This window comes from Arachis ipaensis, chromosome B5 (assembly GCF_059453495.1).
Source record: "Arachis ipaensis isolate K30076 ecotype BB chromosome B5, ASM5945349v1, whole genome shotgun sequence".
NCBI lineage: Eukaryota > Viridiplantae > Streptophyta > Magnoliopsida > Fabales > Fabaceae > Arachis > Arachis ipaensis.
In genome coordinates this window covers 145,450,893-145,473,336 of record NC_142440.1, presented here as the reverse complement: position 1 = coordinate 145,473,336, position 22,444 = coordinate 145,450,893, and the positions used below count along the sequence as shown (strand labels likewise).

The 22,444-nt window shown below is 34.9% G+C and overlaps 2 protein-coding genes across 2 annotated transcripts in view; one reads left to right on the top strand and one right to left on the bottom strand.

Annotated features, from left to right (window-relative positions):
* Window positions 1-117: 117 nt before the first annotated feature.
* Window positions 118-847, bottom strand: LOC148566102 (uncharacterized). Its single transcript, XM_088487377.1, has 3 exons — window positions 761-847; window positions 365-635; window positions 118-260 (listed from the first exon to the last, which is right to left on the bottom strand). The coding sequence occupies exons 1-3, from the start codon at window positions 845-847 to the stop codon at window positions 118-120; spliced, it is 501 nt and encodes a 166-aa protein (XP_088343503.1).
* A 1,610-nt stretch (window positions 848-2,457) lies between these two features.
* The window catches only part of LOC107644307 (midasin-like protein), a 43,147-nt gene continuing 23,160 nt past the window's right edge, over window positions 2,458-22,444 (top strand). Inside the window, exons 1-34 of the mRNA XM_016348146.3 lie at window positions 2,458-2,830; window positions 2,974-3,284; window positions 3,579-3,645; window positions 3,780-4,015; window positions 4,085-4,294; window positions 4,553-4,722; window positions 5,141-5,250; window positions 5,376-5,495; window positions 5,970-6,036; window positions 7,545-7,661; window positions 7,814-7,910; window positions 8,058-8,151; window positions 8,241-8,375; window positions 8,455-8,511; window positions 8,611-8,787; window positions 8,875-9,000; window positions 9,081-10,799; window positions 11,815-11,882; window positions 11,972-12,167; window positions 12,262-12,366; window positions 12,570-12,875; window positions 13,837-14,030; window positions 14,115-14,205; window positions 14,342-14,492; window positions 15,294-15,367; window positions 16,672-16,819; window positions 17,548-17,646; window positions 18,111-18,211; window positions 18,336-18,425; window positions 18,524-18,589; window positions 18,796-18,960; window positions 19,237-19,444; window positions 19,573-20,465; window positions 20,877-22,382. Of these exons, the coding sequence (XP_016203632.1) occupies window positions 2,726-2,830; window positions 2,974-3,284; window positions 3,579-3,645; window positions 3,780-4,015; window positions 4,085-4,294; window positions 4,553-4,722; window positions 5,141-5,250; window positions 5,376-5,495; window positions 5,970-6,036; window positions 7,545-7,661; window positions 7,814-7,910; window positions 8,058-8,151; window positions 8,241-8,375; window positions 8,455-8,511; window positions 8,611-8,787; window positions 8,875-9,000; window positions 9,081-10,799; window positions 11,815-11,882; window positions 11,972-12,167; window positions 12,262-12,366; window positions 12,570-12,875; window positions 13,837-14,030; window positions 14,115-14,205; window positions 14,342-14,492; window positions 15,294-15,367; window positions 16,672-16,819; window positions 17,548-17,646; window positions 18,111-18,211; window positions 18,336-18,425; window positions 18,524-18,589; window positions 18,796-18,960; window positions 19,237-19,444; window positions 19,573-20,465; window positions 20,877-22,382 (8,379 nt within the window). The 5' untranslated portion in view covers window positions 2,458-2,725. The remainder of the gene's footprint in view (window positions 2,831-2,973; window positions 3,285-3,578; window positions 3,646-3,779; window positions 4,016-4,084; window positions 4,295-4,552; window positions 4,723-5,140; window positions 5,251-5,375; window positions 5,496-5,969; window positions 6,037-7,544; window positions 7,662-7,813; window positions 7,911-8,057; window positions 8,152-8,240; window positions 8,376-8,454; window positions 8,512-8,610; window positions 8,788-8,874; window positions 9,001-9,080; window positions 10,800-11,814; window positions 11,883-11,971; window positions 12,168-12,261; window positions 12,367-12,569; window positions 12,876-13,836; window positions 14,031-14,114; window positions 14,206-14,341; window positions 14,493-15,293; window positions 15,368-16,671; window positions 16,820-17,547; window positions 17,647-18,110; window positions 18,212-18,335; window positions 18,426-18,523; window positions 18,590-18,795; window positions 18,961-19,236; window positions 19,445-19,572; window positions 20,466-20,876; window positions 22,383-22,444) is intronic.

The window sequence follows — 22,444 nt, the reverse complement described above, 5'->3', positions numbered from 1 at the left end:
AAAAAGGAGAAAGTCATCTATTTTTACTTCTTCCAAAAGCTATAAATTAACTTTTCGGGAAGTTAAAAGCTCCTCTTAAAAATAGTGCCAAACACGCTTATCGTAACTTTTCATAATTCAAAAGTCAAAAAAAGTAACTTTTGTGCGTTCCCAAACGGGCTCTAAGTCTTCTAACACAACAGCCATACGTTTGGTTTCCTTGCCTGTACTGGTAACCAAATCCCTTGGATCTTCCTTTCCAACTACTTCAGCAATCATGTCTAAAGAGCAAGAACCATCAATAAGTTATGACTATCAATCTTAAAAAATAGATTTCGAACAAAGTTCACACAACAACTTTTGAAACAGTGTAAGTAATACTCACCAAACAGATATGTGTTGTCCAATCTTTCAGCATTTAACAAATCCAAAATAGACCTGAAACGGAATGCTTCAAGAGGGTAGCTTGGGTTGTTTACATGTGTGACTGTTATCCGTTGGGAAAACATTAGTATCCAGTTGCTATTGGTAGTCCTTGGCTTAGTTTTGTTTCCCACAACTATGAAGTTACGCATAACGTACATCTGAAACTCAAAAATATTGCCCCTCCACCTAGCAACAACACTCTTGGGTATGGATGCATGAATCCTATCACCCTGAAATTAGCGGAGAAGGGAGAAATAAGTATCTTACTGCTATATATAAAAAGATTAGTTACCTTACTGTCTTGAATGATCATCTCTATTGATCAAATTTCCTTTTCATTGTACTTGTTTGGAACCTCCCAAATCCTCACCACATATACGTTGAAATTCCATGCCAGTTTTCTTGGGTTGACATCGAGCAGGTAGTCAAATGTTTTGGCCATTATACTTTTTTTTGGTGTTTGATTTTTCAAAAAAAAAATGGAGACAGAGTATTTAGAGGGAGGGTTTACTCCTTTTTGTTTCTGAAGATGGCTAAAGATAGAGAAAGAGTATTTTAAAGATGGCTAAAGAAGATGGAGAGACAGAGTATTTAAAGGGAAGGTTAAAAATTAGAATAAACAATTTAAAATGTCAAATAAAAAAAGAAAGATTCGAGTACAACAACATTGTAAAGTGTAATAGTCTATTGAACTCAGACCCCTTTTGCACAATATGTAATGTGTAATAATCTATTGGATAATAATAGAAATGATTTTTTTAAGCTTTCTTTTATAATTGCCACTTGTCAAACATTGGAGTGTGACATTTGTTGTTAATTGGCAGCTCCACTTGTCGAGTAAATAACCCTGAAGTGCTCTCCTATTATATATAAAGAGAAGAGATGTGAAAATATCCAAATTTTCAAGACACCAACCATTATTTGACATGGTAAAATTCACTTAAAAAAATATAACAAGAACCAAGTCTTCTCTGAAATTAAAGCATAATCATAATTAATATTAATATTGTCTAATAACACTAAATATTTAAATCAATACAAATAACACAATATTATACATTAGTCTAAAATCTTATGCATTTTAAACATAAAACATTAACTTATAATCTTATAATAACTAATAACACAAAATATTAAGATTTACAATACTTAAATTCCACATAAGAATAGCCATCATCCATCACTAATAACACAAAATATTAATTGTGTATGATGACCGGGACACCGGGCCGAATTCGGATGACCCGAGCTATGGCCCGGACTCGACCCAAAATAATGACCGGGTCTATTTTTGAGACCCTTACCCGACCCTAGACCCGGTGAAATACATCAAATTAACCCTTAAAATATTCAGAGTCGGGTCGGATCTTCAGACCGGATCGAACCATGCACACTCCTACCTAAAAATAAAAAATAAAAATACAAACCAACCATATTCTAAAACTTCACGAGCCTATTCTTTAGATTTAGGCCTCTAAAGGCCCAAAACATGGTTCATGGGCTGTCTCCAGATGTACTATACCAAAAGAATTGTTTTTTAATTATGTTAGTTTAGTTTAATAATTAGTTTATTTATCTGCACTTAAATAAGTATTAAATTTAAATTATACAACAATTAGCTAGTGACAAATATTTTAAATAAAATTTTGATCTGCAACTGATTAATCTTTAATTTTGTCAAATTAAAAAATATCATAAAAGATATATTTGAAAATTATTATAAAAAATATTTGATTAGAAACTAAAATTATTTTTTCTATATTTTTATTCATTAAATATAATAAAAATATAAAAAAGTTTATATTATTATATTTTTAAGATGTGTTCTTACTTCTTAAAACAACTTTTGGCTAAATCCCGTATATAAAATTTGATTATTTTCTCCCAATTAAAAATCTTTTTAGACGTTTTTGTCGCTTTAATGTTCCAAGAGTATTTTGTAACGTGGACTCTTTGGAGGTATGCTTTTATGTAAATAATGCTTTTCCCGGGGCATTGGTGAAAATACCCTTTTAAGTTTTAACTACAGTCACAAAGGGGAAACAAATACTTATTAGGGTTTAAGGCAGTGTGTTGTCACAAACAAGGGTTTAAGCAGTTTCGTTGAAGCTTTGAACCCTTTCTTTCACACACAGCACACAACAGAGTCTCCCCTTCGGCGTAGCAGCGGCATCTCCTCCTCTCCACTCACACAATTTTCCCCCTCTCATCATTTAAACTAATTTTCAATTTTTACTTATATATATAAATTATAACTTTCTTTCTGTTTTTCTGTGTTTACCCTGTTACGTGTGGTGCAAAGTTTTCTTTTCAGGGTTTAATGGCATTAGATGGTAGCTTTAGTGTGCAAGCTTCGCTTCAGAGGTTTCTTGATAGATGCCCTAAACTTGAATCACTTCCGAAGTTTGATTCTTTAGCACAGAAGGTATGGCTTTGTGATTCGGTTCAAGTAAGAACAGTTTTAATTGAATTGTTGTTATTAGTTGCTAATGCTGTTGTTACTTGATTTTCTCTAGATAGCCTTTTTTTTTGTTAAAATTATTTTTTTTTTCGTATTTTCTTTTGTAGGGACAGTTGATCACAGAAGATGAAGTAGTTGATATGTTGGTGGGGGTGTTTCTTCACCCCAATTATACAATTCCTTTGATGGGGTGTTTCCGTCCAATTGCTCGAAATTTTGTAGATAAAGCTATTGCCTTGCTTCGTCTTGTACCGAATTTGAGTTCTAATGCTGAGGATACTGTTCTGGAAAATGAAGTTTTGGATGAAGTTGTTGATGTCATAGAGTTTTATAGTAAACGAAAAAGGGGTTTAGATCTCCATGAGCATGCTTGTTTGGCCTTCTGTCGTGCTTTTGACATGTTTCCTTTTTTACTGAGGTTGGTGATTTCCTTCTTTCCTGTAAAATATAGTATATAGTAGATTGAAGTTTATATTTGGAGATGTAATTCAAATTTTGCTGGTGGTTCTTAACATGGATAGATGAGAATCCATACAGTGGTGTGCTCTAAGTTGTAGTATACTAGTATTATCTCATCATCTATTACTTTGTCTACAACACAGGTGGCCCCTATTTATAATTGATAATCTTGGTTTCTAATTGAAGCCTTGTAGATATGTGGCCATTGTACGGTTCTAACTTTCTCTGGTTGGTGTTATTCTATTTGATACAGTTCCATATTAAGGTATTTTGATTTTGCTCCTCCTCCATTTCAGAGACTTTTAGGGAAACAAGTTAAGGTCAGTGCTACTGTCCCATTCTTGTAATGAGTAATGACTTGGCATGAGTCCCCTATTTTGATGTCCTAATATTAATGATAATATTATTTTTTAAGCTTTTGTATTCATAATAATGACCTTTTCTGTTTTCCTAGGTTGAGATCCATGCATTGTGTGTTTACCGAATATCATACCGCCTCCTCCTAGTGGAACCTGATTTTTTCTCAAAGTGTTGGGACTGGTCTTATTTTTTGAGTCTTAAAAAAGAGACTAAAAGCCCGGACCTTACATGGTGTGCAGTACAAATATTAGGAGTTTTGCTCAAATTGGGTTATAAAGCTACAGAAAGCTTGAGTGTTGGAGCTGAGGAAGCATTTGCGTGCCTATTACGGTAAGTGTTTTGCTGCCTGTTGTACTTAGAGTTGTGAATGTTTTATATAATACAACTTGTTACGTTCAGGTGGGAAGAGTTCTGTCACGATACATCACTAGAGAAAGCTAGCTGGTATATTGAGCCAGTTCCAGATTCTGTGTCTGTTTCTCCCAACAAAAGCACAGATTTTAATGGAGAGTCCTGTTCACAATCTTTCGGCTTTAACTCTCTGTCTGTTAGCTCACCAAAGCGTCATGAGTTGCCGCCACCTTTTAAGAGTCAACGTGTGGTTAAAGGGTATTAGCTCATTTTTACTCTAAATTCAAACACTTGCATTTATTCTGCCATTTATAATTTTGATTTTGCATTGTAGGTTGAATACCATTTATTCTGCTTTTAATTGTGCTTGAAATTTCATAAACTGCACCTCTCTTGCTTTCCCTTGGTTTATCTGTTGTTGCTTCTCGATGTTGATGAGTACTTGATGTGTGCCCCTGTATTTTATTTGGAAAACAGTTTACCTTTTGAATCATATTTGTAATTGTGTTATTTTAGGGCTGGCATATCAGGAAGTAATACATTCATATTGACCTCATCGTTGAAGAAAAGCTATGAAAGAATTCTATTGGCAGTTAGTCAGAAGTGGCCTGTTCTTTTATATGGCCCCTCTGGCTCTGGGAAATCTGCTTTTATTGCCAAGCTAGCTCAGGATAGTGGAAACAGAGGTATGTTTGGTCCCTCTGTTTTTAATTTGGTTCAGATCCCCAGTTCCATGTGGTTCTGATGTAGATTATCATTGCATGTTTTTTTTTGGGACTATGGTAACTAAGTTTGGCTCTACGTAGATGTTATAGCTTGATGGTGCAACTATGTTGGGTTTCAATCCTCAATTCATAGAATAAACTTCTATGACCACTCAGATTTACTTATTAGACTAGAACATCTGGAAGTAAGCTGAATTGATGTCCTGTCTGGAAAAGCATCTGCTATGCACCTGATATGTGCTTGCTTAGTTTACTAGTTTTCAAATATTTTACCTTAAATATTTTTGCATCTTTGTTATTTTCTGATCATTCTTGATTTTATTCTATGATAATACATTTTCACATTATTAATTGTTTATGCTCTTATTCTCTTTTGCAGTTCTATCTATCCAGATGGATGATCAAATTGATGGTAGAACATTGGTTGGAAGTTATGTATGCGCAGATAGGCCTGGGGAATTCAGATGGCAACCTGGGTCACTAACTCAGGTATGTTGACTATTGCTATCTTATAGTTATTAATCAACAAGCCGATTCAGATGTTTTGATATCTATGCTAGAAAGTATCATGAGGGGGTTTCTTGTCCTATTTGTGTGGATTGTCGACATTACAGGCTGTGCAGAGTGGTCGTTGGATTGTTTTTGAGGACATCGACAGAGCACCATCTGATGTACAAGCCATTTTAATGCCTTTATTGGAAGGGGCTGCTTCGTTTATGACAGGACACGGAGAGGTGATTTATCTACATTGCGACTTTTTCTTGAATGAAGTTATTGGATTCATATGCTGGTTGTGTTATAAGTATATTAGTGCTCACAGAGTTCAGTTTTGGTGCATTTTTTCTGCTTCTCTAAAGTTGCATGTCTGCTACATTTCAACAATTTCCCCTCAATTTTGCCTCTCTTAGTAAGGAAAGTTATGTTGATAATCCTGCTCTCATGTTCTTTTCAAATAGAGGTTGTTCAAGTACACTAAACTGCTGCCTAAAGACACAATTTGGCAATGAACTCTTGTATCTCTTTTCTGTGGAAGTAAAAAAGAAAATAATGAGAACAGACTGATAAAATCCCTTAGTATCTTCTACATACCCTGGTTACCAAAAGATCATATATGCATCATCTTTTGTAAAGAGATTGTTGTTGTTGTTGTTGTTGCACTGTGTTCTGCTGTGGTGGTAATTAATTGTTGAAGCATAAAATATTTGCAGGTAATAAGGGTGGCAGAAAGTTTTCGAATGTTTTCAACTGTTTCCGTTTCAAATTTCGACAATGCAGGTTTCTCTCTACCCTTTTGTTTTTCCTTTATTCTTTTTAAAGTATCTTATGTAATAAACAATAAATATCTCATAAATAGTTATTGAATTTGGATGGCTAAAATTGTACCTCTCTGTTAAAAATGTCTATCCCGGGATGATGGTATGGCCATAATAGCTTGTAAATTGTGATTTAGTAGGGATCCTCCCAATAAGCAATATTGGATAAAACCTAGTTAGTTTCTATTTAGTCAACTTTGTTTCCAGTAGGGTAACATATGTTTTTTGTTCCGAATATTTAGGCATGATTTCAATTTTACCCCTAACCTTTTCTTTTCCACCTAACATTTTCAAAATTTTGTATTTTTGCCTTTTCGGTGAATAAACTCCAACATATTAACAAAAAAAAGAAAAATTAAGGTTAAATTCTGATGTTAATGATGCCCAAACACCACCATTTTGGATTGCTTTTATTCAATTCTTCAAGAAAAGGCTTGTGTTTAGGTCTTAAAACGGAAAAGATTAATTGAGTTCTAAGAATGTTTAAATTAAAGAGAAACACTCTCATACCCTAGAAAGATACGATACTAAATGCTCACAAGAAATTAGCCACCCATATAGGAATATGGAATGGAATTGTTTTGCATTCATATATATAATCAAATTTTATATACAATATAATCAAGTTCTGTTGTGAAAATTTTGATTATTGTGAAAATTTTGATTATTTTGCTAGAAAAATATATGAAACACTTATAAATATACACACTTGGTGGCTGATTTCTAGTATTCATAGAGCAATTTTTACAAAAATATGAGAACATAATGGTAAACAATATCATCTGTTTCAAATAGATAGTGAGTGCATCTTCACCAACATTATGTTTTGTCTGCTTATGATTTGAATATTTGCAGTGACAAAATTAAATCATGTTGAAAAGGTTGGGGTAAAAGATTTCACATAAAGATTGGAAATTGAAATATCCCCTAAATATTGGTGACAAAGCCGAAAGTTATCCCAAGTTTTATTGATGATGATGATGATGGTGGTATAGTGGTTAATAATGAATTGGAAAATGAAAGACCAGGATTGGGGTTAAGTAAAGCAGGCTATTCCCTTGTCTGGATGTTTAGAAATCTTAATGATGGAAGGAAAGAGAAATTAAAGTAACCCCTCACCCCACAAAAAGCACACAAAATAAATTGATCTTTTTTTTTGTCAGAGTAAAAAAGGCTGAGCGACATGCTAAGGAAATGTTGGCCTTCCAAGCCATTCCACTCCTCCCCTTAAATGTCTTCCAAATAAATCTAGAAAACTGTAGCCATGCCACTCTTTGGCAGTCATATTTCTGCTATAATTTCCATTTTACTGGATAAACTCTCAATTTTAAGCTCTTTGGTTAGTCCTAATGATTTATGTTATGTGAATTCAACCTAATCTAGTAGAAAGCTGGGTTCTGTTGTTTGATGAAATTATTTTCTCTTCTTTCTGGAAGTATGAGCTTGAAACTTCAATTTCTGTACTTGTAGGTCAACTTAGTGTGCTTTGGAGAAGAGTGATGATTAGGCCACCAGATAATGAAGATCTGCGAGAGATAGTCAAACTGAAATATCCCTCTTTGGAGCTCCAAGTTGACAAAATTACAGGTAGTAATATTATATTGTTTAAATACATTTTCATATTTTATGTGGATTAATTTCAACATCTGTAACTGGTTAGTAGTAACTTTTAACATGGTTAATACAGACTCATTCTTTATTTTCTCAATGTGAAACATAAACATGCTTAATTTTGACAGAAACCTTCGAAAGAGTTAACTCTTTTTCCCAGTTAATTGCTGGCTTTCACGCTGGAACTTCTGCTTCTGGTGATGGTGACAAAAGATTCTCATTAAGGTAGTAATCAAATTCTTCATGTGCTTGTTATATCTTTTCTTTGTTTTGTTTTTGTTTTTTGTTTTTTTGTTTTTTTTTAAATTAATCAAATTCTTCCCATGCTTGTTTCAACATGTTCTTTTTGTTGCTTTTGGTTTTCCATGGCAGGGATCTCCTTAAATGGTGCAACAGGATTGTAGGTTTAGGTTTTTGCTTTGACAGTAGCTTATCGGAATACCAACTTTATTGTGTATATAGAGAGGTTTGAGTTTTTGTGTCTGTTTCTTCCCCTTTCTCTTTTTATCCAAATGGTAGAATGACTTGATGTGTGGCTATTGTCTTGTATGTCAGGCTGTTGATGTTTTTGCGACATATTCAACCTCAGTTAAAAACCGGTTGTCTATAATGAAAGAAATAGCAAAGTTGTGGAGGGTACCAGTTTCTGCTGCTGAGACCTTGTATCCCCATGACAAACCTATAATTCAGGTGTTATTTAGTGCATTATCTATGCCATAAAGAAGTTGTTGTTCCGCTTCATCTTATTATTTCTGATTCTGAAATGCAGGATTCTGTCACAGATTTAAGCATAGGCCGAGTTTCTCTCCAATACACTAAAAAACCTGTCAGTATAGTCAATTTTCAATTTGGAATTTATGGGTGATACAGTTTTAATTCATAGATCTCATGACTCCATTAACATGGTTTTAATGTTCTTATGCAGTTACGTGAGAATATAAGACCTTTGGTAGAGATCCGGAGTTCGCTGCATGCATTAGAGCGCATAGCGTGCTCTGTCAAGCATAATGAGCCTGTACTCCTAGTTGGAGAAACTGGTACAGGGAAGACTACACTTGTTCAGAATTTGGCTGTAAGGCTTGGTCAGAAGCTTACTGTTCTGGTGTGTTAGTTATTTCTATATTACTTTCTATTGTTTCAATTTTATTTCAAGTGCTTTTTAGTTACTCATGATGGGGTTTCTCTCCAGAACATGAGTCAGCAAAGTGATGTTGCGGACTTGCTTGGGGGTTTTAAGCCTGTTGACGCACAGTTTGTATATTTCCCTCTGTATAACGAGTTTGTGGATTTATTTTCCAGGACATTCTCTAAAAAGGTATGTAATACTTTTTTCTCCCCTTAATTTGTTTTATCTATTCCTTTTGTCAATGGTTTTAATTGGTTGCTTTTATGCAGAGCAATAAGGACTTGCTTAGTCGTCTAGAGGTTTTTTTAATTGATAAGAATTGGGAAATGCTGCTCAAAGGAATTCGGAGCGTTTCGAAGTCAGTTCAGCTTCGAATAACTGCACCTTCAGAAAAGCGTAAAAAACTAAATGAAGAACAAATTCAAGCTTGGGAGAGATTTTCTACAAAACTTGACAGAGTCTGCGAAAGTAATTCGTCTTCAGGGATGATGTTTTCTTTTGTGGAAGGAAGTTTTGTAACTGCTCTTAGAAATGGTGAATGGATTCTACTTGATGAGTTGAATTTGGCACCTCCGGAGACCTTGCAGAGAATTATTGGTGTTCTAGAAGGGGAAAATGGGGCTTTGTGTTTAGCTGAACGAGGTGATGTTGATTATGTAAATCGTCATCCAAAGTTCCGTATATTTGCTTGCATGAATCCAGCAACAGATATTGGGAAGCGGGATTTGCCAAGGTCTTTGAGAAGTAGATTTACAGAGTATTTTGTTGATGATGTTTTGGATGATGATGATTTGAGTCTATTTGTTAGTCAGTACATCTCTATTGGCAATAAGGGTCAAAAGCTGGTAAATAAAATTGTAAGTTTCTATAAATCAGCAAAGAAAGATTCTGAAGAGAGGTTGCTGGATGGTGCTGATCAGAGCCCTCAATTCAGTTTAAGGTCTCTTTATCGTGCTCTAGAATATACAAGGATAGCAGAGAGAAGATTTGGATTTCAAAAGGCATTATACGATGGCTTTAGTATGTTTTTCCTCACATTGTTGGATGTACGCAGTACTGAAATAATGAGGCAAAAGATATCTTCTCTACTTTTAGGAGGGCATATACCTCCCGATGACACCTATTTAACCTTCAAATCTGAAAGTGACTATATTTTAACCAAGAGTGTCAAGGAGCATCTTCGGAATTTGGATCGTGCTGTTCTCATAAAGAGATATCCCGTCCTCTTACAGGGTCCCACATCTAGTGGAAAAACTAGCCTTGTTCGGTATCTTGCTGCATTAACTGGTCATGAGTTTGTAAGAATAAATAATCATGAACACACTGATTTGCAAGATTATCTAGGTTCTTATATAACTGACACTAGTGGAAAGCTTGTTTTTAATGAAGGTGTTTTGGTTAAAGCTGTAAGAAATGGTTACTGGATTGTATTGGATGAGCTTAACCTGGCTCCATCTGATGTGCTGGAGGCATTGAACCGATTGCTTGATGATAACAGAGAGCTTTTTGTTCCTGAACTGCAAGTAACAATTAAAGCACATCCAGACTTTATGCTTTTTGCCACTCAAAATCCACCATCTTATAATGGGCGTAAAATTTTGTCCCGTGCATTTCGTAATCGTTTTGTAGAGATTCATGTTGGTGAAATTCCTGATGATGAGCTGAGTACAATTGTGGCAAACAAGTGTAAAATTCCTGATAGTCGTGCAAAAAAAATGGTTGGGGTCATGCATGGGCTTCAGACACAGGGTTCTAGTAAAAAAGACTACAAACAGTTTGCTGTTCGTCATGGATTCGTTACTCCTCGGGACTTGTTCCGTTGGGCTGATCGTTACAGGAAATTTTGTGTGTCTACTGACGATTTGGCCAAAGATGGTTATTATCTTTTGGCTGAAAGGCTACGGGATGAGGATGAGAAGTCTGTTGTTCGAGAAGTTCTAGAAAAGCATCTAGGGGTTAAACTGAATATAAATAATTTGTACGATCAGGTATTTTTCCTGCGCTGTTAACTTGTGTTGCATCTGATTTCGCATAATATAAAACTTAACTAAAGGTGCCCTAAGTTATAGGTTGAGAGGATAAAACTGGGAAGTTTCAATTTTTCCAATCTATTTAATACATAGAAAACATAAAAAGTTTATATTTGATTTACCTTTTCTATGTATACTTTCTAATTGCAGTATCTTTGTGTAGTCATCATGTACTTTAAATAAAAAATACTGAATAAAAGTCACCCTATATAGTTTCCTGGATTCAGCACTGTGAACTTAGTCATTCGATTTTTGTCTTGGTTGAGTGGGACAAGGTTTTGTTGTTGTTGTTTGATAAGTAATTTGTGTTGTTACAAACCAAAGGGATAGGATGGTGAGCCTTAGTGCAAGGATAAGGTTGCTGTATTGTTACCTTGAGGTCATGGATTCCTGGTAGCATCTTGTAGTGATAAGATTTCCCATATCTACCCTCTGGAGAATCTCTTAAGTGGGAGACTCATCCATTTGGCTATATTTTTTAGCTTCACTTTCTGTTATCATGCTTATTCTTGTTTGTTTAATAATGTATCATAGGTTTGACTATATTGGATTAATTATGCATGATTTTTAACTTCTGCTTTTCTGTGTAGAGATATGGTCTTTAATAAAATTATTCTTTCAGGATTTCCGTCAACATCTTGTGTGTGCAAAACTTGTTTAATAGACTTGAAATGGCATAGCATTAATAATAGAGTAAGCTAGTAAGATATCTAAGGAGAATAGAGATTAGTATATAAACTGCAGTGCCCCCTGACAGCTGTCCTAATTAAGTTATGGACTTATGGTAGAAAGTCTGTTCTACACCTTAGGGTTAGCTTGCTGTGTGTATTAAAGCACAGCATCAGTATCTGAACTATAATAACAGGATTACAGTTTTGGAAATATGTCTCTCCCCCACCCTCCCTCCCTCCCCCCTTCCCCCTCCCGCAAAAATGCTAATAATTAATGTGTTGCTAATGTTACTCTATATCAGATACCTCCTGGAGGCAACAATTATTCCAATTTGGATGTTGTGAAAGGAGGTTCGGAGATTCTTCATAGGTATGGCTCTATGGGCTTATTGCTCCTTTTACCCGCTGATCCTAAATCATAGCTTCACTATTACTTGCTGAGGTTTTTTCCATGTGCAGTGTATTCTTGACCAAAAGCATGCAGAAGTTGTTCTTCCTTGTGGAGCGCTGCTTTCAATTACGTGAACCTGTATTGCTTGTTGGTGAAACGGGTGGAGGGAAGACTACTGTATGTCAGTTACTAAGTGCCTATTTGCAGTTGAAGTTACATATTTTGAACTGTCATAAGCATACAGAAACATCTGACTTCATTGGGGTACATATCTTTCCCCCTTCAATTTATTTAGTTTTTAGGCTTGAGCTCAAATACTATTAATAGCTGCGGTGCTAACTAGAATGATGTCTTCCAGGGGTTCCGTCCTCTAAGAGAGAGATCTAGACTGATTTCTAACTATAAAGAGATTGTTGAACAACTGAAGAAGCTAGAGGGATTTAGATACTTTCCTGAAGAGCCAGTGAGTGCTATTTTTCTGTTATTGTTAACCACTTGGCTCAGATGATAAATTTCAAAGTTCTGTTTTAATCATGTAGTAAGAGACCTGAGACCTAGTTTTGCTGTATTCACATTGTTTTCTGCAATAGTTTTATTTTCTGTACCCATTTTTCTTAATCCAAGTCATTTGTAGCATAAATCCTGATTTCTTGTTCTCTTCTATAGTTAGTTTCTTCTGACATAGAGCAAGCTGCCTCAACCCTTGATCTGCTTAATGGCATGATAAGGAAATATAAAGAAGGTCAAATTCAAATTCCTGATGTCAGCAGGGAAGATCTTTGTGCTTTTGAGCAGTTAAAGTTTGAGCTCGATGTCTTGCACAAGAAGTGGCAGAGCATATTTGAATGGCAGGATGGTCCCCTTGTAAAAGCAATGAGAGGGGGTGATCTCTTTCTTGTTGATGAGATATCTTTGGCTGATGATAGTGTACTTGAGAGATTGAATAGTGTGTTGGAGCCAGAAAGGACGCTGGTAAGTTAACTCATACTGACATTCTGTTTTTAACTTCCTTTTAGACTCATGATGTATCAAGTAGCACCACCTTTTTCTTTATATAGGATCGCTGATCACTGTTTTTCTGTTCCCTGCAAAGAAAATTAGGTGTGTTTCGTTTGTGTTTTCATTTTCAGTATTTTTTATTTTTAGAATTTTGTGAAGATAAAAGATAAAATAGGAGGGAAAAACAGAAAACAGGATTTTATTGTTTTCACTGTTTTCTCTTTTTCCTTTGCAAAGTCCTGATAGCAGAAAATACTGAAAATTAAAACGCAAACCAAACACACCTTTAATGTTTCTGAAATTATATGACATGTGGGTTGTCCTATTCTATTCAAGTTATGATTATTTTCATGGTTTCCTATGGTGGTCAAGTAATGGAATGTTTTTGTTTTTCTTTTGCTAAGGATGTCTCTTCCTCTTTTGCATATTCTTTTCTCTTCATAGAGTTTCTTCTTGTATGTAAAGAAATGTCGGTTGCTGCTTGCTGCCCACTCAAGAAGTATTTTGTGAAATGAAGAGGCTAAGCCTTACATCTTCTTAGGACTAATTGAGGGGTTATTAACTCTTTTTGGCTGCCAAAAGAACAGTTTTGAAGAAATAACAAACAGAAATTTTTTGAAAGGGGGTAAATTACCTCCTTAATTATGCCCTAATGACTGAAAAAAAATGGAAAAGGTATTTAAATGTGTGATAATGATAATGAGTGGGGTCTCATTAAGTCCGGATATCTTCTAGGAATGCTCTTTTAAAAGACAATGCTGTTGAGCATGAAGAGAAAAATTCCCAATACAAGCAATAAACACAATTACATATTTTCTATGGCATTGGTTGCTGGTGGAAGATGTTTTTATATGCATATGATCTTGTCATCAATAATTTGTTTGATTTGATTTTCACTATCTTTGGTTTCTGGGTGTTTGTTTCTTTGCTGCAGTCTTTAGCTGAAAAAGGAGGGTCTAATATGGAGAAAGTAACTGCACATTCAAATTTCTTTGTTCTTGCTACAATGAACCCCGGTGGTGATGTTGGAAAGAAGGAATTATCTCCGGCTCTGCGCAATCGCTTCACAGAGATATGGGTTCCTCCTGTTAGCGATCTAAATGAGCTTGAAGGCATTGCGCTGAGAAGGTACCTCTCTAAGCCTTTACTGTTACAGGATACAAATTTAGATATGCAGATATTTAATATTTGGTTTATTTGATTTATTTACAGAATTTCCAAGCTTAAAAATGCGGGAAACATAAAGGAAGATTATCGTGAAAGGCTCCTGGAAGTTGTTAATGCTATGATAAGTTTTTTTGAGGTATATTATCTTGATATATGCAGTTAATTTTGTTAATGGTGTTTATGCCTTTTTTTTTTCTCCTATCAATTCCATCAGATCAGACCTATATATAGTGTTATTTAGCTTGTATTCATTACATAACTTTTCTTTTCAGTGGTTCAACCAAATACATCCTAGCAGAAGGCTTACTGTGAGAGATCTCATTTCTTGGGTTGACTTTTTGGATGTAATGGAAGAAACCTTAGGTCCTAAATATGCACTTCTTCATGGAATCTTTCTTGTTTTGCTTGATGGATTAAGTCTAGGTATAGCTTGCCACTTATTTTATGCCTTCATCTTTGATTTCTCATTCAAATATATTATTGCCATATTGAATATTTTTGTGGTGCTGCTTTTCTTTTAATATGTCTCTGGTGTCGTTTGACTTTTATCCTTTTAGAAATTCCATCTAGTATGACAAGGCTTGAGGGGTTATTCTTTTTTTTATTTTGGTCTCGTTTTAATCTTCTAATATGTTCTTATCTGTATAAATGAAGTTCCTTTTGGTTTTAATGCAATGCTGATCCATGGATGCTGTTATATATTTGAGTCGTTTACTGTTGAGAAGTTGGTTTTCTTCTTTGCTTTTGATTCTGTTCATCTGAATGTTGAATTTCTGTTTATTTATTTGCCATATTAGAATCAGTTAAATTTCAATTTTGATGTTAGTTCTACTCTCATTCTATTTCTTTATTTTTTAAGAATGATCTCTTTTCCCCCAAAAGAATTCTTCATCAGTTATGGTTAGTGTGGTGGTGATGGAAATTGTTGACTGTTAAGGTTTTATTATTCACCAACAAATCCAAATAGCTGCATCTAACCGTAACTAGCTCGGGTACTAAAGATTGAATAAAATATCTAGTTTTCACTAGCTTGCATATGCCTGAAATGCTTCGAATGTTACAAGAATAAGCATCAACAAGATTGGGTGGACTATATAACATACTCGTTCCACAACTCATGTATACAGTAACATGACATATTACATGCATTCATGCCTTTATGAATTGAGACGCTTTATTGTCCTCTTTTTTTCTCTCTATTAACAGTTGCTCATTTTTTGCCAGGCACTGGAATTTCAGAAAGGTATTCTAAAGAGCTAAGGGAGAGATGTCTATCTTTTCTTCTGCAAAAGCTGAGAGTATGTTCCTCCCTCTACGTTTTCTGTTGAAACTATATCTACCCTGTTTCCGTGCTCATCTGCTATACACTACCTGATTACCTCTTGTCCATTTCCTTGCACATCAGTATTGGAATTGGTCACGTGATTTTATCAATCTTTATTGAAAGTCAAAACTTAAAATTCCTATAATCAAGTGATATAACATGGAGGATTTTCCCAATAAATTATCATTGTTTGAGCAATTTGAATGTGAAAGTATCAAAGAACATTTGGAATATCTTGTTATTGGTTGTTTGTTTTGATATATTAAAGATATATTTATGTAATTACGTTCCTCAGTGAGGCACATATAGGATGCAAGTCTGTAGTAAGCAATAGTGCTGTTAGTAACTTGGCTGATCAAGTTAGAAGAATATACCCAGTAGAAGTTTTAACATTTATTATAGAGTCAGATGTACGTTGGTACATACTACTTTTCCTTATTCTTGCTGGTGTTAACATCTGTTTAATTTTCGGCATATTCTCATTACTGAAGGTTTACACTTTACACCTATGTTGTCAAACACCTAACCAAACATTGAACTCGCAGAACTCGTTCTTCATGTTCATATATCAAAACTGGTCAAATCCAGTGATGTTATAAGGATAATCTACTTGAAGTGATATGAAATACATGTAAGAGTTAGTGAAATGTGTGAAATAAGGAGCTTTAATCTATAGATTTTAAGTGTTTGAACTGGGTTGGTCCAAACTGTGCTTTGGTTTATTTTGCTTGGTTTGACACTTGGAACTGGTTTGGCTGTGCATTATTTTATGAATCATAATCATTTTGATGTCCAGTTCTTGATTGGTTAGACTGGTCTTCACCTAAATGATAGGATGCTAACCCATTTTCATTGGTGTTCTTTCCTGTCTGTCATGTATGTTTTCTTCTACACAATTGATTGCTTGCTTAGTGGCTTATCTGTTTCTGTTTGCTGTGCGGTTTGTAGATGCTGCTGATTGATTCTTTCAAAAAATAGCTTTTTAAATTCCAAAATAAAAATGCTGAAATTTTCCTTCTTCCTCTGCATGTGATGTAGTAGGATTTATTTCAATATCTGCTAAAATAAAAATATTGGATTTCTTTTGATGGATCGTAATGATTCCATGTTGCGGGGCATGATAGATAAAAACTTTTATTTTCATGTCGTGGGTTATTATTCTACATGTTACAGCACTATGATATATTTGGGACAAGGCTTTGCTCAATATTACTATTGTCTCGGATCATTATTATTCTGATTCAGTAGTTGTAAATGATGATTGGATTTTTGTTGCAGGTTGATGAAGGCAATTTGTTACATTCGAAGCTTTCAAGAATGGAAAGTTATGGATGGGGTGAATTTGCCTCAACTTCAAATATCTTGCATATTGACAATTCTCAAATCGATGCTTTATTTGGCATCGATCCATTCTATATCAAGAAAGGTAATCATGTTCAAATACCTACAATTTTTCATTTAGAGAGATAATGTTACATATCCCCTTATATTAATCTTATAAATTTATGTTATATATTAAGTAATAGGTGTATACAGTCTAGCCCAAACACCGTAAATAACATTCTACTTGTGTCTTATTTGGTGTCTGTTTGCGAATGCTCAGTTATCTTCAACTCATATTTGAGATGGTTTGTATAGCAATGCCTGACACTTATGTTTTCTAGCTTTAATTACTTCAAATGTTGTTATAGTTACATTCAATTTTCATTAAGGTTGCTGTTGTTTGAAAGTTTGTAATCGAGTCTCTGTAGTGTATAAAAATTTTCAATTAGGTCTGTATGGTCAGCCCCCTATATTGTACAAATGTTATCTGACCTGGTTCCTTTAGTTTGAAAGTTTTGTTATTTAGAATTTTCAGAAAGAAGAACAACTTAATATCAAGCATCAAGAATTATTCACGGAGTTTTTAAAAGGGACTTGGTCGAATTAGAAAAGTTTAAAACTATTGAGGAGCTATTTCAAAATTGAGTTAAACTATTTAGATATATTAGATGTGTTTTTTTTTTTTTTTTGAAGTATGTTGAAGAATTCTTTTTTATCCTTTTGTAGTCTTTTACCATTACCAATCCCCCTCCTCCCTCCCCCCAGTACTACCAAGTACCGATCAGATTGCTTTTTTTGGATTATTCTGTGACTTTTTGGTTATGCTTCTAGGTTCTGGCCATTGTGAGGATGGCTATTTTGATTTCAAGGCACCGACTACCCGCAAAAATGCCTTTAGAGTTTTGCGTGCGATGCAGCTTTCAAAGCCTGGTATGTTACTGATGTTGAAATAGTATGGTATGTTACTGATGTGGAATAGTACAGCAAAACAGAACATGGAAAAAAACTATTAAACTTGGGCACTTTCACTGGGATTCAATAAGAGAGTCGGTCTTAAAGATAAAAAGTGACTTTTGATATTTAGAAGATAATACTTCAACATCACAGCCAAGGCCCTATAGATAGCCTTCAAAACACAAGTTCTTATTGAGGACTTCCGGATGTGGGACTTCTAGGGTTAAATACCCTTTAAGTTACAAAATCATTTCCTAAATCATTCTATTGTAGGACTCATAATTAAAGTACAAAATAATTGAAAATATTCATAAAACTGAACAATAATTATGTATCTAATGCATCAGTTTTCATTTGCATTGTATTTTCCAAAATTTCTTTCTGAATCTTGTCATCCAAACAATTGCATGTTTCTGTTTTAATTGACTTCTGGTTTGCAGTTCTACTGGAAGGTAGTCCTGGTGTTGGTAAGACAAGTTTAATCATGGCTTTGGGGAAATGTTCTGGGAACAGAGTGGTACGGATAAACCTATCTGAACAGGTGAGTAATTAGTCTTTTTTTGTGCGTTCCTACTTTACTGTGATCTATGGTTCTTCCTGTTTTCTGTGATGGGATAATTTTCACTTATGTATTATGATGATGATGATGTGCTTTTCTGCTGCAGACTGATATGATGGATCTATTAGGATCCGATTTACCAGTGGAAAGTGATGAAGGCAGGATGTTTTCCTGGTCCGATGGGATACTATTGCAGGTTAAACTTTTTGCCATAAAAATTAACATGATCTAACATTCATCACCAGCTTTGACGTGTTACGTGTATTTATCTTCTTATCTTTTTTGTTGATGCAGGCCCTCAGGGAAGGCTGTTGGGTTTTGCTAGACGAGCTTAATCTTGCTCCACAACCCGTTTTAGAGGTAAATTCCTGATCAGTTTTAATATCTATTTGGACCTCGTTGTTCTTCATTCTTAACACAATTTATAACCATAGTAGTGCATTGTTTCCACCATAACTGTTCATTCTTTGTTTTTCTTTTTCTATGCTTCTTTGGGAATTAATGGTCTCTCTCTCTCTCTCTCTCTCTCTCTCTCTCTCATGGGTTTTAACAGTTTTTTTAATCAGGGTTTAAATGCTATTTTGGATCACCGAGCTGAGGTATTTATACCAGAGCTAGGAAATACTTATAAATGTCCACCATCGTTTAGAGTTTTTGCCTGTCAAAATCCATCACATCAAGGTGGTGGCCGGAAAAGCCTTCCAAGATCATTTCTAAATCGTTTCACCAAGGTATGCTGGCAGTATCTTAATTAGAGCTTGAAGGGTAAGGCTCAAACAAGCATAACTGACTTAAAATTTCAAAATTCCTGCTGGATTACTCGAGCTATATAATTTGAAGCATGTAAAACAAAGAGGGATACTATTTAACCTCTGGTTTGTATTAATGTTCTATTTCTTGTGTATGTCCTATTTTCTCGCATCTTGTCCAAACTGGAGTTGTCGGATAAGTTTTTTCTTTTGTTCTTGATTTGCAAGTTTATCAGTTGAATTTGTATTTGATGACAGGTATATGTAGACCAGTTAGTTGAGGATGACTATCTGTCAATTTGTGAATCAAAATATCCAACTATCCCCACACCTTTACTCTCAAAGTTAATATTATTCAATCAAAGGATGCATGAAGAGACCATGTTGCATCATAAGTTTGCTAAGGATGGTCTTCCATGGGAGTTTAATCTGCGTGATGTTTTTCGATCTTGTGAAGTAATTGAAGGTCCAACATTTCTTTTTCCTTTAATACCATTTTGATACTTATGTTTCCCTGTGTGATAGATTTGTTTCTTTATCCCACTGATGGTCATTCTCATCTTTTATCTTAATATTTCCTTGTCCTTAATTTAGGGTCACCCAAGCAGATGGGAGAATATTCTTTCTTGAACATTGTCTATATTCAGAGAATGCGTTCTGCAGCTGACCGCAAGGAAGTTTTAAGGCTTTTCACTGAGGTATTTGGGGTGATGCCGTTTATAAATCCATATCCTCATGTTAAGCTTGATTCAAGTCATTTAATTGTGGGGAATGCTACTGTTAAGAGGAGTCAAGTCCAGTTATCTGTGCCCAACAAAAGTAAGCTTCTTATACTTCCGGAAATTTGTCAAAGTTTGGAAGCTATTGCTCAGTGTGTAGAGCGCCAATGGTTATGCATCTTGATTGGCCCCTTAAGCTCGGGGAAAACTTCATTGATAAGATTACTTGCTAATCTCACAAGCAATGTACTTAATGAAATAAATCTTTCATCTGCAACTGATATCTCTGAATTGCTTGGATCTTTTGAACAATATGATGCCCTACGTAATTTTCACTGTATTGTTGTTCAAGTTGGGCACTTTTTTAATGAGTACAGCAATTTGCAATTGGAGGCTTCAAAGGAATTAATTTTTAGGCACAGAGATTTATGTAGGAGATGGACTACTTTCTTGTCCAGCTTGAACTTTGACAGCTTGGCTGCTTCTGCTTCAAATTATTTCGAAAACTGGAAGCAAGTTGTTTGTTCTCTTAGTTTGCTTGCTGAGATCATTGAACAGCTTAAGTTGAATTTAGAAAAGAATCCTCTTCCTGTATCCTATTCAACCAAGGATCTAGATTTGGTCTTGAAGACAATTTTGAAGCTGAAAGCAGATGATCAGAAAAGATTGATTTCTACCAAGTTTGAATGGGTTACTGGATTATTGATAAAGGCTATAGAGAGAGGTGAATGGATTGTCTTGGACAATGCAAATCTATGCAACCCTACGGTATGTGATGTCAATATTTAATAGTGATATTATTAATGACATTATTGAATGCATCATGCATGCTTTTTAAAGATATTATGTCTGCATAGATTTTGTTGTTTACTTGTGTGGTATATAATGCTTGTCAATCTGTATGATTTTCTCTCTCCCTTGATCTGATTGTTTTTCTACAGATACTGAAAGTGTGTCAGATACAACTGGTTCCTCGTGAAATGTCACATCTTTAGTCTTCCTACATTTTGTTTTATCCCCAAGAAGCTTAAATTTATAGTGTATTGATTGTAATATTTCCTTGTTTTGATGACTGTTTTGTTATTATTTTTAGCTAATGTAACTGAAATCATATTCCAGTAAATTTTTGAGTATGTATGTATCTAATTAGGTATTTTGCATTTTTTATTTGGTTTTCAGGTTCTTGATAGAATTAACTCTTTGGTGGAACCTAGTGGCTCAATTGTGGTCAATGAGCGTGGAATTGTTGATGGGAACCCCTATGTTGTCCATCCACACCCAAATTTCCGCCTGTTTCTCACGGTGAATCCCCACTACGGTGAAGTTTCTCGGGCAATGCGAAATAGGGGTGTTGAAATATTTATGATGCAGCCTTATTGGGCATTGAATGATACAGGTGGATACAACTGTGAGAATGAAGAACTCAAAGATGTGAAGAGATTTCTTGTTTTGTCTGGTATCCCTGTTGCTCCAATCGTTGACTACATGGCAAGAGCCCACATTTATGCTAAGAAAGAAGGTTCAGAGATTAATGTTCGCATAACCTATCTTGAGCTGTCGCATTGGATTCATCTTTTTCAGCAACTTCTTATGAATGGCTGTCATCCCATTTGGAGTCTGCAAATAAGTTGGGAACACACATATATCTCCTCATTTGGTGATGTTAAAGGAGAGAAAATAATAAATTTCGCAAAAACAGCTTTTTTATCCGAAAGTAATTTGTGTGGATATGGCTGTTATCCAGACTCTCCTTTAGGTTTACCCGGTGGATGGCAAGTGCCATTGAGGTTAGTGGATTATACATGCTACTCAAGAGAAGCGTGCACTAAACAAGATTGCATGTATCTGGAGTTTCTTGGTAGGCAGTTTGCTGCACAACAATATCAAAATGCTCGGAAAAAGTACTCAACAGCTTCTCCGCAAACTTCTCTTGCCTGTTGGAACCATTATTTTGTAGATATAAAGACATTGCAAGAAATTATGTTTCCAAAGTCTTCCAAAGTCTTTTTTGCAAAATATGAAAAGGAAACTGAAATTGACTTGGAGATGACAAATAAAATGCTATCCTTTGCTGCCAGCTGGACATTTGAGCAGGCAACTGAAAATGACTTTAAGTACTATCTGCTCTGGTTTAATTGGTTTGGTTCTCAGTTGCAGCCCTTCTGTCAGTTCTTCCATGACTTTATTAAGTTGATGAAGAAGATGATGGAGCATCCAATTTGGAAATACATTGCATGGCGTGACCCACTTGATTTTGGTTTGCAGTCAATTCCTATGTTGTCATTTGATTTAGTTGATTTGGTTGCATCGAATAGCCAAATTAACTATATCTGTAATGCCATTCGCTGCATTGATCCATTAAGGTTAACTTTGCAGCAGCAATATTCTGAGAGCGAGCATAGTTTTACTGATGGAGCTAGGTGCTTTGTTCCACTTTTGAAATCTCTTCATGTATTGGAAGATGAGTTCCTTAATAAACTTGTTACTTCAAGTCCTAAGCTAATTGAGTGTTCAACATTTGATTATTTCATACAGTCCTACACTAACCTTATTGAGGATCATGTGCTATTTTGGCAACACCTGATTTCTTCAAAGTTTGATCTATTGCTAATTTCTTGGCATTCTTTGGTGAAAGATGCTGGAAAACTAATGAATATCTGTCCAGAAATGGTAGAGAATTTTCTGGTAAGATAAGCAGAGAACATGATAAATATATGTATTATTTTCTGTATTTTTTTTAGACAATT